We start from the raw sequence: 19,908 nt of genomic DNA, 5'->3' as shown, positions 1-19,908 counted from the left end.
AGCACCAGACCCAGGGGAAAGCTTGTACTCATTGTATCACTGGTGGGTACCCAGCGGCACTGGGGATCGAACCCCACACCTCCTGCATGCGGGGCGGATGCTCAACTACTTGGCCACCGCTACGGCCTAACGTCTGCCGAATTCTGGCAATCGACTCCGGCTCGACGTAACCGACCATGTGCCGCACGCGGACCGACCACCTGCCAGCGCTGCTGAATGGTCGGCCTTTTGTCTCCCAAGTTTTTGCCAGCGTATTACGGCATTGGGCCACAAGTCAGCTGATTGCTCCCCGACGCCGGTTAGTGTCCATAATCATCATCAGCCTGACTACACCCACTGCAGGGCAAAGACCTCTCCCATGTCTCTCCAATTAACCCTGTCCTTTGCCATCTGTGCCCACTGTATGCCCGCAAACTTCGCAGTGGGTATGTACCAGCATTGTTTGAGGCCAACCAACCAACCAACTTCATCTCATCCGCCCACCTAACTTTCTGCCGCCCCCTGCTGTGCTTGCCTTCTCTTGGAATCCACTCCGTCACCCTTAAGGACTAGCGGTTATCTTGCCTTCGCATTACATGCCCTGCCCAAGCCCACTTCTTTCTCTTGAATTCCACTAGGATGTCATTAACCTGCATTTGTTCCCTCATCCACTCGGCCTACTTCTGGTCTCTTAACATTACACCGATTATTTTTCTTTCCATAGCTCACTGCATTGTCCTTAACTTCAGCTGAACCCCTTTCGTTAGCCTCCACATTTCTGCACCGTAGCTGAGTACTAGTAAGCTACAGCTCTTTTATTCCATGACTACAGCGCGACGAATGGGACGTAGGAGGAGGACACACACAGGGACACAACACAGTGCTGCGCTGCGTGTGTCCTATGTCCCAATCATCGCGCTGTAGTCATGGAATATCGTAACCAACTCGCCAAACAACTTACCTTGTCGAGCTGTTGTACACTTTTCTCTTGAGGGATATTGGTAAACTGCCATTCTTGATCTGAGAGAACCTGCTAAATGTGCTCCACCCCATTCTTATCCTTATATTTATCTCCCTCTCATGATCGGAATCAGCTGTCACTACCTGCCCTAAGTATTCCTTTACCACTTCCAGCCCCTAGCTGCCAATTGTGAACTGCTGTTCCCTTGCTAGACGGTTGAACATGACTTTGGTTTTACGCATGTTAATTTTAAGATCCAGCATACTGCTCTGTCTGTCTAACTCATTGATCATGATTTGCAGTTCACCTCCTGAGTGACTCATCAAGGCAATGTCATGAGCGAATCGCAGATTATTTAGGTATTCTCCGTTTACTTTTGTTCCCAACTGTTCCCAATTCAGGCCTCGGAATACCTCCTGTGAACAGTCGGTGAATAGCATTGGCGAGATCGTGTCTCCTTGCCCGACGCCCTCCCTTATTGGAATTTTGTTGCTGACTTTATTCATTTATTAATTTATTTCCTCAAAGGTCTCAATCGAGACATTACATGAGGGAGTGGGTGGCTATGGCAAACAAAGGAAATAAATTATGATGAGAGGTTTTCGATGAGCCACTTGAATGCTTGTGGGTTGATGATAGTGGCAATTTCGGTGGGCAGGCCATTCCCGTCTCGTGCTGTACGTAGGAAAAATGATTGCTGAAAGGTCACGGTATGGGCTTTTCGGGGACACACTGTATCTTGATCGTGAAAGCGGCGATGCGATGGACTCTTTTTATGTACGCGTTCTCAAAAGGCAAGGAATGGAAAAGTTTATGAAAAAGGTTAAGACGTGCTATTCTACGGCGCTCGGGGGGGGGGGGGATGCGGAGATGCTGGCATTGTAAGAATAATTAGACAGAATGAAGCTTGTCGCGCGATTCTGAACCAACTCGAGGGCGTTAGTAAGATTATTGTAGTGCGGGTCAAAGATAGCATTAGCATACTCCAGCTTCGGTCGCACAAAAGTTTGAAAAACAAGCTTTTTAATAGAAGATGGAGCAAGCGAAAAGTTACGACGTAAATAGCCTAACGCACGATTAGCAGAGTTTATTATGTGGTTAACATGACAAGTCCAAGTTAGGTCGCGGAAGATATGCACACCGAGATAATTGAATGTTTCAGATGTTGCAATCTGCATGTTATTGATAGTATAATTGGGCTCAATGTAATTACGACGACGGTGAATAGACATTAACACGGTTTTAGAAACATTTAACGACATCAGCCAAGATTTACACCAGTCCTGTATGTGAGTAAGGTCAGTTTGTAATGCCAAATGGTCGGCAGAGTTAGTAATTGCTTGGTAAATGACACAGTCATCGGCGGAGAGTCGGATATTAGAAGAAATATTACAAGGTAGGTCATTAATATATATTAACGGGAGCGGCCCAAGTATGGTACCTTGCGGTACGCCTGACAACACCGGTGTTACAGACGAGGGGTGTGAGTTGGCATATACGAATTGCTGGCGGTTAGTTGAAAACCCTCAAATCCAGTTTAGAACGCATGGATGAAGATTAAGACGTGATAGCCTTTTCAAAGTTTAAAAATGATGCGTCAGTTGGGATGTTGCTATCTAGGTTCAAATGTAAGTCGTGCAGGAAAAGAGCAAGCTGAGTGTCACAGGAATGATTTTTGCGAAAACCATGCTTACTGGGGTGAAAAAAATTGACGGATGTTAGGAAGTTAGCAATATGAGAGTATAATACATGTTCCATTATTTTACAAGAGACGCTCGTTATGGAAATAGGGCGGTAGTTACTCGCTGATGATCAGCTTCCTTTCTGTTATGTTTTGCATGAGAGGATGCGTAAAGTATGGCCGATCAGGAAAACTGTCAAGTGGTTCATTAGTAAAAACCGAACTAAATGCTGCGTTTAGACAATCTGCAACCTCAGTGCTAGGAATCGGAGTTTCAGAACTATTATTAAGTGTGATCTCATTATGTTGATAAGGGCTGATAGTTTTGCAAAATCACTGTGGGTTAGTCTGGATGGTAGCATGGATGGTAGAGTAGTGGAAAAAACTTGTTTTTTTGGTTTGTGCGGTAAGTCTGTCATATTCTTTCGCGGCTGCGTAATACGCCTGCCATGTGCAAGGAAAGTTGGTTGCTTTGGCCGATCGAAACAGGCATTTTTTCTTGTTATTTAGTCACTTTAGGGTTACATTATTGTAATGGTGGGAATGTACACATGTATAAGATGATGCATCTCTGTTTTGAAACGCAACCAGTTGGACTCGAGAGAATTTTGTGAAAAGTTAGCCGCGAACGTTTAAGTATTCTGACAATTCACGATTCATGCTGACGTAGTCCCCTTTATCATAAAGCATTAGTGTTTTTCGATTTTTTAGTTTCTATAGTTCGTTGCAATGAAAACAAGTATGTATCGTCAGATGGTCGCTCAAACCGTGTAACATGGTGATAGGAGTAAAGTTATCATGACGCGTAGTTAATACGAGATCTAAAATGTTAGACAAGCAATCAGTAACGCGTGTGGGATCAGTGACGAGCTGCGTTAAGCCAAATGTTATACATGTGTTTAAGAAATCGCTAGCCAGGCTACATTTAGACAATGAAGAGGCAGGATCAAACCAATCTATGGTAGGAAAATTAATATCGCCAAACAGAAGAACAGGACTGTTTGGAAATGTTTTTGTTAAAGTATTCAGGGAGTCATGGAATAAAGGGGTGAAAGAACTATCAGCACTAGCAAATACCAATGAGGGTGGTCGGGTGCGAAATGTCGCATCGAAGCCAAATCATTTCGTTGTGATGAAAGGTTGATAAGCGAGCAATGCAGATCCCGTTTAGTGGCGATTAGTACACCCCACCGCGGACATCACTGGGTCTAACCTTTCGGAATATGCCGAAATCTGAGAGGAACTGAAGAATCTCGGTATCGTGAACGGATGTGTTAAGCCATGTTTCAGTTAGTAGCAAGACATTGCATGAAGATGGACTATTAGACTGCACAAGGAATCATGCTTGGGAATAATGCTCCAAATGTTAGCAAGCAGAAATGATAAAGGGTGACGGTTTGGTGAACGCGCTCTACATTTTGGTTTTAATAATGGCTACGAGCATTCCTCAACGACCTGGTTGGAAGTGTGGTCGAAATAGTATGATTTTTCACCTGTGACAAGCTTTTCATGTCGTAACTTGTAACACAGTTTTCGGGCCTTTCAAAACTCAATGAGGCGTTTCTGGGCAAGGCGCGTGCTTGGAGCAAGATCTTGAGCGACGGCGTATCCTGTATCTTTAAATTTCCTGTATCTTTAAATTTCCGAGCGGAAGACAGGACTCGCTCTTTGTCTTTAAAGTGAGCAAACCTCACGATTATAGGCCTGCGTTTGCAAGTTTGGAAAGACCCAATACGATGCGCACGCTCAATTTCGCAGGGTTATATCTGGATATCTAAATACTGACTGTAATGTGATATGATGACGTTCTCAGAATCAAGCCATGTTTCTTTATCATTATCTTCGATGCTATAGAACACAAGATTGTTTCTTCTGGATCAGTTTTCTGCATCGTTTATGCGGGCAGACAGTACATTGCTCTGTGTGGCATTTTCAGTGCTTATCTCATGCAGTTTTCTTAATTCATTCTTCATGTCATCAATACCAACACAAGCTGTCTCAATTTGATGTAGTCGCGCCTTAATTTCGCCAAATGTTTTATCATGATCGACCAGTTTCATTTAAATGGACTTTAGTCTCTCTAGCTTTACCGTCTGCCCAGATTGCAGCTCTTTCAAAACACTAAGAATCTGTTCGTTAGGACCGGGATTTGATTCAATGTCACCGGCTAGCATGAGAAGCTTTAACAGTATATGCACACAGTCACACAAAATAGAGCAAAAACGCAGTGGCCCGGCAGCACCAAGAGTGCATGGCGGCTACTTGGCTTAGAGTAAAGGGAATAAGGGTTCATTACCTGCACCAAGATGGAGCGGGGAAAGTAAGCACAGGCCATCGCTGGTGTGCTGCCGAGCCCACTGAAGGGCGCACCGCTGCGCGCTGTCTTTTAAACAGAATTCCACGCATACGCAGAATGTACAGGGGCGGTTCTGGTGTTCAGACGGCTCAGGGAAAGCCATGATACTTGAAGTTACGGACGGTGGTGTTGCACAACCTGCGCGGGACGAGGTGCGCTGTCGCCGAACTGCTGATTTGAAGACCGGAAAGGCTCCACCGCAGGAAGCCAGGAAAGCTGCGGTTCGAATTGATAATGGGATGAGTATGATGCTTGAGTGGAACTGTTTAAATATGCCACCTTTCCATAGAATTAACAGTTGGTAGGTGCGCATGTGGTGTCTCTTTCTTGTCTGTGTCCTGATTTGCGCAGCCGTTCAACAAAGTGTCCCCTTTCCGGGGATGATGCGGCTGCGCGGGTTGCTTCTCGCTATCCAAGGCTGCTTTGCGCCAGATGTAGTACAAGGAACGGTAAGAGCTGTTGCACTGACGGAGCCGCTGCACGCCGACAGCCCCCCCTCGTCTTGACGGACACCAGATGCAACGTAACCTTGTGGTGAACGTCTTGTCAGGAAGGATGATGTGAAGGCAAGATAAACACTGGTCCTTAAGGGTAACAGAGTGGATTCTAAAAGATGGCAAGCGTAGCAGGAGGTGGCAAAAAGTTAGGTGAGCGGACGAGACTAAGATGTTTGCAGAGATATGGTGGCCGCAGCTGGCACAAGACAAGGTTAACTGGATAGGCCTTTGCCCTGCAGTGGGTGATGCCATGATGCCATTTCAAGCACGGCTCTTTGATACTGAAATACAAAATTAGGAGGTTTATTGCGACATAAGCAGCAGGCAGTCAAATCAACTGTCAGTGCCTGAAGCACAGAGATGGCTGATAAGTGCACTGGTCAGCCCAATAAATTAGATTAATACAATGATGACAGCTTATATTTCCCACTGCTGCAGATCAATTAAGGTTCCCAACTTCAGAGGTAACAGGGAACCGCAAGGTGAGCAGTGTGTGCCCTTTAATCATCACTTGTTGCGGGGTGGCACAGCAGATATATCCTCGATGAGGCCCAGCAGCGCCTGGCGGCTCTTCTTGTTCAGGTGGCTGATGCAGGTCACCAGGCCCACCAGCTGCTTCGTAGAGTAGTCCTGCACATGCAGCCGCCAATAACAACACAGGTATGCACTTTGAAATCCAGGGTTTGACGGAAACCCGTCTGGTCGGGTATGTTCATGGCGGAAATTCGTCAAGCGCCGACTAATCGTTTAAAAAATGACATTTCGGCCCTGGCTTACGGGAGGCCTTGTTCACGTCATCTTTTAAACGACTGGTCGGTGCTTGAAGAATTTCCGCCAAGATATGCACTTTGAATCTCCATGTGTTCGTGGTGCAACGCATGGAAAATGACCATAAATCGCAAAAAAACTGTAGCAATGACGGTCACTCGCAAAAAGAAAACATTACACTTCACTTATTGCTTTGGCAACCATGCTTTAGATATAGTATCAAGTTATTAATATCTTGGTGTAATAATTACAAACGACTTGAGATGGAACGAGCACATAAAATATGTCGAAAAAAAAGGCAATGAAAAAGCTCGGGTACCTGAGAAGAACACTGGCAAATTCAACACTCAACATACTAGCATATAAGACATACATCAGACCGATATTGGAATATGCTGCAGCTGTTTGGGACCCCTACACACAAACAAATATCGTTAAACTTGAAACGGTACAATGCAGATTCATCTATAACGCATTCAACTGGCGCACATCCCCATCCCTGCTCTTACTTGACACAAACCTCGAAAGCCTAGCTTTAAGGTGTTGCCATGAATGGATGAAACTTTTTTACTTGCTTTATCACGACCAGTTAGGAATTAACAAAACACTTTACATCGATACTGCTAGCCTGTGTGCAACATGTTCCTATCATCCTGTGGCGACACACTCTGCGCAAATTTCCGCGCAGCCTCCGCCCCATTATCTTCCAGCCCAGCGTAACACGGCAACATGCTGGACTGCGTTCCCAATAAGACAGCCCCACCGTAGACTCACCCGAGGCATGCGTCACCAACGGTGGCTACAAAAACAGGCTGCCCGGCTGGGAAGAGCGGCTGTTTTCCTTCTGCTACCGAGACGAGCGCAGCGTGGGTATGTTAGTCCGCTGCCATTGCTAATAAACAGTTGCACATTTTATGTGGGGATTCGTTCTACAGAATAGCATCCCACATCTGGTGACCCGGACAACGGACAATAACGCATCGCCGTCCCTCGGCATCCAATGACTTTCCACATCTGGTCACCCGTCAAGCCGCACCTTCTCCCTCAGCTGCGTTCCTGGATGACTTACTGGCAGGACCCAGCCCACAACCCGCCGCTTCAGGCGTTCCGGCCTCAAGGCATCGGCGGGTGGTTCACGCAGATCGAGGCTGCAATGTACCTGAATGGCATCACCATCCAGCCGTCCAAACATGCAAGTCCTCTGCGATATCCTCCCGCCTGCCCTGCCTTGGGCAGCCAGCCGTACGACGAGCTGCGCGCTGCCATTCTGGCGGACTCCGGCGTCTCCTACTGGCCTCTGCCACTCTATGACGCTGCAGACCCGCCGCCGCCAGCTGCTGGCCCAGCACCTGCCTCGCTCTCGGCCACGCACCCTTCGTAGGAACCCTGCCCACCTCGGCAACCCCTGGCCGCCTCCCTGCCACTTCTGCCTAGCATCTCTGGCCCGGCCGTCCCTCTCAACGACACACGAGAGGCACATTCGGCCCAGTCCCCATCTCCTCGCCCATGCTTCCGCTATTGTCACAGCTTCCTGACGACAAGGAACGCCCTGCAACAGCAGGTATGTCGCGTTTTTCGGCACCTCCGTCTGGCTCGCCACAACAGGCCTCTGCTGCGCCGTCGCAGCTGCGGCCAGCTGATTCACACCAGCTCTCGGCCAAGCCCCAGCCTGCTACCCATAGCCCCAGCCCCTCCGAAGGTCCCCAGCACACCAAACATCCCATGCAGCAGGATGAGAAGGCCAAACCGGTGACAGCTGCACCAAGCATGGTGATAGTCACCCGCCTTATTTTGCCTAACGACGACGCTGAACCGGTGCCTGTCCTCCCACCGCCCCTTGGCATCTCGGCGGCCCCAGCTCTCCCGCCACCGCCAGCCCTGCCGGCGTCTCCTGCCCTCCTGACAGCCTCGGCACACCTTGCGCTCCCAGCCATCCTCGCGGTCTCGGCACCCCCGGTGCCCACGGCCCTCTCGGCGGCCTCGACTCTCCCGGTGCCCATGGCCCTCCCGACAGCTCCGCCACTCCAGGCGCCTCTGATTGCCGCTATGTCGCTGGCATCCTCCGACGTGCACGGCTCAGCGCCAGTGGCTAGGGCACCACTGCGGCCACTTGTCAGATTCAAGCCAGTCGCTCCAAGGTTGGCTGTGAGCATGTCTCAGCAGCCCCATGCTCTCCACCACTGCCGCTCCCCTGCCTAGAATCTCGCTGCGCCTGCCGTAGCTACCCCTCTCGGTACCGGGCAGCTCGGCCTGGCATCATCTGTGCTAATCTCTCACCGCACACCAAAACTAGCTCTCTTTGCTGCCCCACCCCTCATGCACCGGCCATCAGCTGCTGCACCTGAACCACCGACACTGGGTCCACTTCGCAGGCTGACCCATCTTCTTCATCTGCCACTCCACGTCCCTCGATGCCCCCTGAAACCTCAGCTGCAGCGCCACAGCCAGAGTCACCCACCTGAGCCACATCTTCGGACCCTGGACGGCCTGCACTTTTGACACATCCGGTTTTTACAAGCCCTGAGGGCTCTCCACTCCGCGGGGGTGATGTGGCGATACACTCTGCGCACATTTCCGTGCAGCCTCCGCCTTGTTATCTTCCGGCCCAGCGTAACACAGCCACACGCTGGACTGCGTTACCGATAAGACACAGCACTACCGCTGCGTCACCCAAGGCATGCGTCAGCAACGATGGCTACAAAAACAGGGTGCCTGGCTGGGAAGAGCGGCTGTTTTCCTTCTGCTACCGAGACGAGTGTAGCGTGGGTATGCTTGTCCACGGCCGTCGCTAATAAACAGTTGTTACGTTTTATGTTGGGATTCGTCCTTCTAGAGAATGGCATCCGACATCTGGTGACCCGGACACCGGCATCATCCCACAACCCTAAAAAAGTTACGTAATATACGTGCAAGACTAATATTTTAAGACTCATTCTTTCCAGGATCCAGGAGGGCTCGCCAGCGGAATGCCTTATCTCCCGATGTTGTGCAATGTGAAAATGTATCATTATTCTCTCGTGTGCTGTCCTGAATATTGAAGTTTGTTTACAGCATTGTTACTTGCCTTTATTTTTCTGGTTCAGACTGTGGAGTCATGTTACATTGCCTTTATTCTAATTTATCATGTTTTTTCCTTTGCCCTGCAATATGTTCTTTGCTTTAAAATTAACTTACAGCTCGTTAGTGTCTGCTGATTTGTCTCTGGTAATCCCATGCATGAAATTCTCTTGATGCCATGTATGTCGTGTATGCCTACTCCCGCTTAAATAAAGCCTGGCATTCAGGCTGGCAGTATTCTAAATAAAATTAAATGTGCACTTGCTGGTCTGCGCTGCTACGCTCATCCCTGTTCCTCGACTTCACTGCGATTGAAAAGCGAGCAGCTGTGCTGGTCGGCTTCCAGGAGCCAAGTGCCACTTGAAGCAGAGAGCCGCCCATTCTCTCTCTGTTCCCACAGATGATGACAGCACAGTTTCATGTCAGAAGTTGATCACTCACTCCCTCTCAATAGATCAACGTGGCTCCTCCTGTGACACACCTTGTGGTTATAGTGAACTAAAACGGACAGTGTAGCAGGCATAGTCTCTATGTGTCCCTAGCAGAGTCATCAGTACCGGCCCGCTTTCAAAGGTGTTCAATCGCAGTGCCCCCTGAATAGTTGATTACAACGAGTGTTCTCTAGCAGTCGCATCTTTTTGCCTAAACCACAGTCGGCCACTGGCTGTGTGACCAAAAAGAAATATTTCGTCATTTTATGCACCAGTTTACCAACTGTAATTGTAGACAAGCTCAGCAGTGCCACGCTCAAGAGCGAGTGACTACTGCCGATGCATAATCCTGGTCGTGCACTACACTGCCTCTTTTAGTACACTGTACTGCGGCTGTTCAGGCCATCCATACAACTACAAGTGTGAACAGATGGGCAAAGACAGTGTTAAGAGTTAGGCACTTTCCCACCACAGAGTCTCGCTCACTGAAAATCTGATGCCGTGAGTGAAAAACAAAAAAAGTGGTTCCTTTAACAAAAACAGTATGTGTCACTAGCTGCAATGAATGTGCACCATTCGCACTGCTTCAGTGGTGCACAAATACAAATTGCAGCGGACACTTAAGGGTATGACGAGATAGTGTGGTGAATTAATTAATGCCAACACATGCGGAAAACCAAAGTAATGTTCAACAATCTCGGAAGGGAACAGCAGTTTACGATTGGCAGCGAGGTACTGGAAGTCTACTTAGGGCAGGTAGTGACTGCAGATCCAATCTTGAGAGTGAAATAACAGGAAGAATAAGAATGGGGCAGAGTGACACCGCAGAACAAGCGCCTGCTTTGGTTGACACACACACACATGCTCAAGACATGGGTTATCAGTTCACATGGCAAAACGATGGCAGAGTATTTGTTCCAAGGGCTCCCGGTGAACTGGCACTGCGCATTGCCAGTGAAGCTGACTTATCCAAGATATGCTCACAATCTGTAGCTTCAGGCACCGCTCAGAACAATGGAGTTGCATAGGACACTTGTTGAAAGTAAATCCGCAGTTCCTGAACTGAATGGAAATGCTCCACGATAGCCCGCCTTTCAATAACACATATTATAATGTGGATGATTTCAAAACTCTCTTAAAACCGGTTGCATCAAAAAATAAACTCTTTTCGATGTTTTGCTTAAATTCTCGAAGCTTAAGGAAAAAAGTTGATGATGTCACTACCTACTTAAATCTTCTCAAACACAAACTTGATGTTTTAGCGTTTACTGAAACTTGGTTCACGAACAGCTTAGACATAGTTAACATAGATGAGTACTCAGAAGTTTCTCTTTACGGAAAGAATTTCTTTACAGAAAGAAAGGGGGTGGTGTGTCATTGTGTTTTTGTAGTGGAATGCCTCATGCTTCGTTCGAAAAATATTCAGTTGTCCACGAAGATTACAAAATCCTGGTCGTGAACTCGTGTGGCATTATGGTCACGTTGGTGTATCGGCCGCCATCAGGCTATGTAAATAACTTCTCAACATATATTGAAAATACACTAGAAGATATCGTGTTACTGAGCAAGTTCATTGCCATCCTAGGAGATTTTAATATTGATGTAGAAAGTGACAGTAGAAAGCGGATAGAAACATTGCTGATCTGATGCTTAGTTAAAGTTGTAGAAATGTTATTAATAAGCACACGTGATTAACGCAAAGCACTCAAACAACTCTTCATTTGTGTTTCACAGATTTCCCGTGCCATGAAATACGTTCTGGCGTCTTTGCTTGTGACATCAGTGATCATCTTCCTTTTTTATCCGGTTACCCCACCCTAAATAAACTACTGGGGCAAATCACACTCACAAGTATAGAAAAATCAATACTGAAACAATCAATACATTTCACAGTCCTGTACTTGAGGCCGACTGGTGAGAAGTATATAGCAAAAACAATGCAAATGAATCCTACAATATTTTTATAGTGACAGTGAAGAAGCACGCGCACGAAAAAACGCATGATATCGCCTGGGACAACGCCGCAATTCTTTGCAAAGAGCGGAACCTGATGGCACGGCTTTTGCTTGAGTCATCATTCATCCAGACGACACCTGATACTATGAACCGGAAGGAAGGGACGATGCCACCCGTGTACATACAGGCATTACGTCGTATTCTGGGTATTTAAGTTTCGACCACTGCCATTTTAGCCTCATTGTGAACAAGGAACCCGTAGGGGTTCCGAAACGTCAATTTGTTTTTACTTTGACTTGGTCAGTGACTGTAATCTTTTGCTTCAAGTTGTACAACACGGCCCGCTTTTTATAAAATAAGGACATAACCATTCTACACACATTTAACAAAAACACGAAACAAACTTATCTTTGATTTTAAGACAGTAGAAAAATGGTGCTCCACGTGGCAAATGACTTTGAATTCCAACAAGACAGTAGCGATGACTGTGACACGTAAAAAGAATCCTTTTAGTTTTACATACCGCTTAGCCAATGAGCCCCTCTTAGTTGTCAACGCTTTTAAATACTTAGGAATTCAGATAGTCTCAGACCTTCGATGGAACGAGCACATATCGTATATAGAAAAAAAAGCTCTAAGACAACTGCACTACTTGAGAAGAACGCTGGCACAATCCACACAAGAAATAAGGCTTTTAGCTTACAAAACATTTGTTCGGCCAATGTTGGAATATGCTGCGGCAGTGTGGGATCCCTGGACCGAAAGTAACAAACTTAAAATAGAAAATGTCCAACGCAAAGCTGCTAGATTTATCTTTAATTGTTACAGTTGGAATATTTCCCCAACAGCCCTACTGCAAACCGCAGGACTTGAACACCTGGCCATGTGTCGTCATCAAGAAAAATTAAAGTTATTCTAATTGTATTATCACAATAAACTAACAATAGAGGAAGGAATTTTAGTTGAGCACACATCTCGACACCCTACACGCTCTTACCATACTAAGAAAGTTGCCACGTTTTCATGCAAAACTAATGTATTTAAGTATTCGTTCTTTCCCCATACTATCATAAGTGGAATGGTTTACCTGCCGATGTTGTCAATTGCGAATCGGTGAATTTATTTTTACAAGCTCTGAAGGATGTATAGGGCTCTTATGTATCCTTGTTTTGGGCCAAGTCCGATGCCTTCGTTTGCTGCCAGGATCGATGTCATCATATGTTCTATGTCTTTGTAATCGATTTTATGTTGTATGTACTGGTTTTTGCTCTGTTCGCCATCTGCTTCTTTTGCAATGTACTTGTGATTTTTATCAATATGTTTGTACCCCACTCCTGCCTAAGGCCTGTAACACAGGCCGGCAGTATTTGCTAAATAAATAAATAAAGATACTACAAAAGAGCCTTTTTACAACAAGCACAACTCAGAACAAATCTCGAGAACAATAATTTACTGAGCAGGAAAACTGCAACCGTATAGTCAATGGTCACTACTACAAAGGTCTTTCACTTTTGAACAAATTCAATCAGCACTTTTTGGCAGCAGGCGAGAGCGTGAATTCACAATACACCACTCCCGACTGTTAACTTTCCTAACCAGCTATCAAGAGCGTACAATTTTTTTTGAACCCCACAACAGTATTGGAAATCGTACAGTACATAATGCATCTCTGCTGCTGGAGTAGACATTATTAAAGCCCAAACTGTGGAGGCAGTTTGTACAATCATAGCTCCCGTTCTTTCACGTATTTGTGATTTAATGGTCAAAGAACGTATTTTTCCACAACAGCTGAAAGCTGAAAGGATATCAGTTATACACAAAGGAGGTTGTCAGAATGATCTTAACAGCTATCGACCAATATCTGTCCTGTCTGTGTTTGCGAAAATTGCTGAAGAAGTTATTAACACCTGCTCGGTAAATTTTTTAGACAAATCCTCATAGTAAATCCGCAGCACTGCTTTCAAAGAGGAAAATCAAGTCTGCTTTATTAAATATAAAAGACACACTACTCAATAATATTAAAAATAAATTGGTAACACTTGGCTCGTTCTTAGACTTTAGGAAAGCAATTGATTCCGTTGATCACAACATACCCACCCCTTAGCAAACTTCAGTTTTATGGAGTACGTGGTACTGCACTCCAAATAATTACTAGCTATCTAAAATCGAGAAAGCAGTGCACTATTGTTAATGGTATTCCTTCAGAATATGGCTTAAAGGGACACTGAGGAGAAATTGAAGTTGGCTTGCATCGATAGAATACCAGCTCCTGATCACAAAACGGCGCTCTTACTGAAAACAAAGCTCTTGTAAGGTAGAAAATAGCAAGAACCAAAATACAGGTATCGCCACCATAGGCCAATCTCGCAAGTACAAGCGTGGTGACGCCATAGGACAAGAGACGCCACCTTGGAGCAATTTTCCATCCTACTTGGTTACGCGAATCTCTGAGGCCGACAAAGGTAGGTTGCGCAGATCAATATTGAAGTAAGTTTTGTTTAAAAACCAATAGTGCACTTTTATCACACAAGGAAGGCAGGCAAAAGACAACCTGAACGTTGGAAGCAAAGAAAACGGATGTTTGGCGGCGTCACAGGCGGCCAGGAGAGTTTCGATTTGTTATGGCGCTTCGCGTCTATGAGCTTTGCGTGCCCCGTGATTTTGTTTTTGACGCGCTTCGATTTACAAGTGCCAAACAGCAGAGGAACTCCAAGTGCCGCTTCAAGTGCTAGTAGTTAACCTTTGAAGGAGCCTGTTAAGGCTTGTCAGATGATCTTCACGGTCGATGAAAAGCTATGATGCCACGATGGTCGGTGATCGTACAAGGCAGCACTTGTGTATTCGCACGCTTACCCGGCGAAACATTCCCGGCTGTGCCAGTCAACTTCAAACTACTTAAAAATCGTTTATTAGGGACGGGAGACAAGGTACAAGGCAGTTCAGAAAAATTGCTGATGGCCTAGCTCTGTTAGGCCAGGATATACCTAGCGAAAGCGCGGAGATTTCTGCATCAGAATAGTGCATTCACTAGATGCGCCTTTACTGACGGCTGTAACTTGAGCCGTCGTAGCGGAGCGGTAGCGTTTCCGCCTCAAACGGCGAAGGCTCTGGTTCGATTCCGAACCTCGGCACCGGACTTTTCTTTTATTTAGTGAGTGGGCGGGGGGCTCCAGTGGCTCCCATGGATTCCGCCGCTGAATACGTTGGTTAGCGGTTAAGCGCAGGCTCTGTTAAGGCAGCGTTTATGCTGCGGCGAGGTGCGCGCGCGCGCGCCCTGCACGGAGAAGTTACGTCGGTCAAAGCGAGACCCTCTATACTCCAACTGCGCTTGACCGCCGACGCGTTCGGCAGCTTCGGCGCACTCTGACCGCACTGGCGGGGAGATTGGAGCATGTATCTATTTCGCGCCGAGTGCGCCAGCCGCCGCCGGCCCGGCCAGACTGATTTGGCTCCGCGGCGAGGTGCGCGTTATATTCAATAGCTGCAGCAGTTCGGCGGAGCTGTTCTTTTCGAGCTCGTCTATTTTAATCCATTCACAGTACAAATCTGAAGGTACATGCAAGTTGGCGAGAGAGCCAGATCCAGTGGACCCATTGGATCAAGCGGAAGCCGTTGAAGCGTCGTGCGCCAGCTTTGGTTTCAAGCCGCCGACTTTAAACGCGACCGCCCTCGAGCACCCATTTGTTTTTTTGGGCAAAAAAAAAAAAAAAATAACTTGGCCCATGCAACCGTGGGAGACCTCGACACTGCCTGCTGCGCCGTGCAACTGCTTCGTTCAAGGAATCACAATCCGTTGGCCCCAAAGCCCCGGCCAGCCTCCGATGGGCGAACACACCGCTCGCGACTCCCCGCACTGGGGTTATGATATTAAGTTTGCAACGGCTGCTCTCTGAGGAAGGAGGAAACCACCCACCGGCGTCTAACCTAACCGTGCTCCCTCAAAAGCATCGCACGCTCTGTGGGGCTGAGGTCGCAGAAATGCAGGCCAGAGTTTTTGCGAGAATTACGTCGTCGGGTTCGGGAATGGGATCCATCGTAACGCTGGCAAGACGCCGGTGCAAACGTAAACGAAGCGACGGTGGCGACCCCCGATAGATGCCTTCAACGTGCGGTGGCGGTAGCTTTCATTTCGGCAGCTGCTAGACCGCACCGCTAGCCGCCAGAAATCACGGAGTCTCCGTTTACGTCACGTTTCACGTCACTCCGTTCTGTGTTGTCATAAGAGTTCTTTGTGTCGTCATAAGAGTTCTCGAGTTTGAATCAGAGCGGCGGGAAAAGATTTTTCAACTTCGAATCCAAATTTCTTTGAAATAAATGCATCTTTCTCTCCCGGACAAGCGTCAACAAAGCCGTGAAATGCCGAACTGTCAGATATTGCTAACAAAAAAAATTTGATAGGGTTCTCCTCAGTGTACCTTTAAAGCTAAATTTTTACCCCAAAAAGCCTATTTTTAAAAATTTTTAAAAACACCTGTTATAACAATACAATTATTCGCAAAATAACGGATACAGCAACACAGCGCCTGTGTCGTACATTCCTCTCTTCGTCCTGTGTTCGCGCTGTTTCCTTTTCAGCAATGTTATACCAACTAGCCCGCAACAGCACCATCGTATAAATGACATTGTCAATATACCAAACACTCCTGAAATAATACTATAAGCGGACGACACAAATGAGTTTATGAGTGGGGAACATATTGAAACTTTGAAAAACCATGTTGCGCATTCAAAAGAGACAAAAACAGGAAAAGGCCAAGGAGACGGAAAAAGCGCAAACTATCAACTGAGTTTATTTGTGTGAAGGTGCCTCATACCGGGTATCCCAGGGTATCCAAGGGTTAAAAAATGAATAATATATTAGAGACAGCCGAGTGAAACCAGTTGCATATTAGTGACAGTCATCTTGCGCACCACAGCAATTTTTTGTACCACAATGAATTAACTGTTTAGTTAACAGTTTAATAAATATGTTTAATTATTAAAATTAATAAATATTGACTTTAGGCAACAAATTTTATTTGTAAAGTTGTAGAGCACCTTCAGAAACCCCCATTCCATCATTTATGATAAGGATACACTCATGTCTGTCTTTTTTCCCGGCTGCAAAGAAAGTCCGTGAAATACAAAATAAACCAGGTGACTAACGCACTTGCACGCCAAGATCGTGCTGCTCTCAAGCGTGGTTTGAGCAAACGAAACCAGCTGCAGCCTTGAATCCAAGGCCTCGCACCAGCGGCAGGCCGATATGTTGGTGGTGGTTTCTCGTCCGCGTCAGCCAGTTGGCACGCGTGACGGTGCAAGTTGCAGCGAGCGCCGTGCTTTTGCGATAACGACATGGTCCCAATCTCACAAGATACTGAGATGATGAGTTTGCTTTGTCACTGAGAAGCAAGAGAAATTCAAGGCATACTTTTTCGTCGGGAGTTGTTGGCAGCAGTGTTGTCACTTCCTAAAGAGGATTTTGAATGCTGGAAACAGTGGTCAGGCAAACTTTGGCGTGTGCTTTCGTGATGCCTGTCACAAGCGAGATGCAGGCTTTGGTGTAGTGATTTCCAGCGTTCAAGACATGCCGTTTACAAATGAAGAGAAAGCAGAAATGGTTCTGGCTCTAGGAGCATATCATGGGAACAGAAGGCGCGCTGCAGACCTTATGCAACAATGGCACCCAGGCAGACGGCCAAGTCCAATAACGATCCTGCGTACCTTCCAGACGCTGTGACGGACGGGCAGCTTTGCGTCCACACGACGCAGAGAACCCGTTTTTGGTGAGGATGTTGAGACGAAAATTGTATCGCTATTCGCTTTGGATCCCCAGGCAAGCCTCCGGAGCGTGAGCCAAGATACCGGAGTTTCCAAGTCATCAGTGTGGCGGATACTGTGGAAGAACCGCCTGCACCCGTACAATGTACAGTTGCATCAAACTCTGGTACCATGGGATTTCCAAAGCAGGACAGATTTTGCTAATTGGATTCTGCTAGAAACGCAAGACGATCCGGATTTTTTTAGCAAAGTGATATGGAGTGACGAGGCGAGTTTTTCGCGAAATGGACAGGTAAATTTGCACAATGCCCACTACTGGAGCGAATCAAATCCCCACCGGGTTTCACAGACGCATCACCAGTACCAGTGGTCGTTCAGTGTTTGGTGCGAAATTTTCGACAGTCGTTTGCTCGGGCCTGTGTTTTTCGACCAAACTCTGACAGCAGAGAGCTGCATCAATGACATTCTCAAAGGACCTGTTGATGATTACCTTTCGAATTTATCGCTCGCCAGGGCCACAGGTGTATGGTTTCAGCACGATGGCGCCACTGCGCACAGCAGCGCCAAGGCTCGGACCTGGCTCGACGCAGCATGCATTTCCGCAGAAATGGATAGGACGACTAGATCCCGTGAATTGGCCAGCCAGGTCAACTGATATGACACCTCTGGACTATTTTTTGTGGGGTTACATTAAGGACAAGGTGTACAGGGCACCAACTTCCACACCCCAGGACCTGAAAGATAAAATAAGGCAAGTCTGCTTGAATATGCCTGAGGCGGTCGTAAGAAATGAAACGGCTCATGTGGAAACAAGATGCCAGAGCTATATTGTTGCCCAAGGCGACATATTTGAGCACTTGTTGTAACTAGTCACAAACGAAATGAGATGGCTTCAGGACAGCCACGGGCTGCGGCTTTTATCGCCGCGCAACGAAGTCGTGAACCGCTACTATCTTTTCTTTATAACTGCCAAATAAAGTTCCTCCTATTTGTATCCTTCGAGCTTGGTAGTCTGTATCGAGAGAGCAAAAAGCGCCGCACTCGCTGCTACTCGCACCGTCATATGTGCCTCTGGCTGACGCGGACGAGAAACCACCGCCAACATATCGGCCTGCCGCTGGTGCGAGGCCGTCGAGTCAAGGCTGCAGGCGATTTCGTTTGCTCAAACCATGCTTGAGAGCAGCACGATCTTGGCGTGCAAGTGCGTTATTCACGTGGTTTATTTTGTATTTCGCGGGTTTTCTTTGCAGCCGGGAAAAATATGTGAGTGTATCCTTATCGTAAATGATGAAATGGGAGTTTCTGAAGGTGCTCTACAACTTTGCAAATACAATTTGTTGCCTAAAGTCAATATTTATTAATTTTAATAATTAAAATTAATTAAAATGTTAATTGCGATACGAAAAATTGCCTGTGGTGCGCAAGATGGCTGTCACTAATATGCAACTGGTTTCACTCGTCTCATTTTTTAACCCTTGGTTCTAGTTAGCTGGGACACCCGGTAAATGCAGAATCACAGCAAAAGGACAAGGGGAATGAGAGTGGGGTAAAGCCGGTCATCCCCTGATCAACAACAGGTGTGCAGAAAATTCTTCTCCTTCCTGTACAATTTGACAGAAGTGTCGCTTATAGTTAACAACTTATAGTTAACTTGTTAACTATATGACTATAGTTAACAAATGCAATCTTTGGCTGGATGAGCTCTCTCTTTGGTTAAATGTTAATAGATTAGAATTAAATGTCATTAAAACAAAGTTTGTATCCTTTAAACCTAAAAACAAAGTTATAGACATGGAACAAAGTATTATTTTTAGAAATAATGTTATACAAAGTGCTGAGTCTCATATTTAATGAAAAGTTGTTGTGGAATGACCACAGAAACTCTGTGCGATTGTCGCACGCTCCATTGGCATCATCAATGAATTTAGGTCTATTCTTCCAATTTGGTTAAAGAAACATATTTACTTTGTGCTTGTACAATCTCATCTTCATTACTGCCTTCTAGTTTGGGGCAACACATTGGGCACAAATTTGAAATCACTCTTTATGTTACAAAAGAAAGGTATTTCATACCTAGAGACCACAGTTCCACATTGGGGTAGCTTAAAGATATTAAATATTTATAAACTAAATATACTGTGGCTTGCAAGTCACGTTCACCACTTGTTTTACACAGGAACACGTTCACACATCATGCACACTGACCAACACCAAAAATACCAGCTAACAGATATTGTACCAGGCCGCCAAGAATAAGAACAAATTATGGCTCTCAAACTATGCTATACCAGATAGCAGTTCTTCTAAATTCTAGCAAACATATAAAAGATCTCATCCATAAATAAAGCGAATGCTTATTTAGAAAAAAATTAACAAATGTTTTTAGTAGAACCCTCATAAACACTCGTGAAAATGTTCCTAATCAATGATGTAAATGTCTACTTTTTTTGTTTCACTTCTTG

At 46.2% G+C, this 19,908-nt stretch overlaps 1 protein-coding gene across 4 annotated transcripts in view; it reads right to left on the bottom strand.

Annotated features, from left to right (window-relative positions):
* Positions 1–5,748: 5,748 nt before the first annotated feature.
* Vps50 (vacuolar protein sorting 50) overlaps positions 5,749–19,908 on the bottom strand; it is a 262,379-nt gene continuing 248,219 nt past the window's right edge. For all 4 annotated transcript variants that reach the window (XM_077657052.1, XM_077657054.1, XM_077657053.1 and 1 more), the window contains one exon: positions 5,749–6,104. In XM_077657052.1, the coding sequence (XP_077513178.1) occupies positions 5,982–6,104 (123 nt within the window). In that variant the 3' untranslated portion in view covers positions 5,749–5,981. The remainder of the gene's footprint in view (positions 6,105–19,908) is intronic.

This window comes from Amblyomma americanum, chromosome 3 (genome assembly GCF_052857255.1).
Source record: "Amblyomma americanum isolate KBUSLIRL-KWMA chromosome 3, ASM5285725v1, whole genome shotgun sequence".
NCBI classification, from domain to species: Eukaryota; Metazoa; Arthropoda; class Arachnida; order Ixodida; family Ixodidae; genus Amblyomma; species Amblyomma americanum.
Note: the sequence above shows the minus strand (reverse complement) of the source record. Positions and strands in the feature narration are given on the sequence as shown.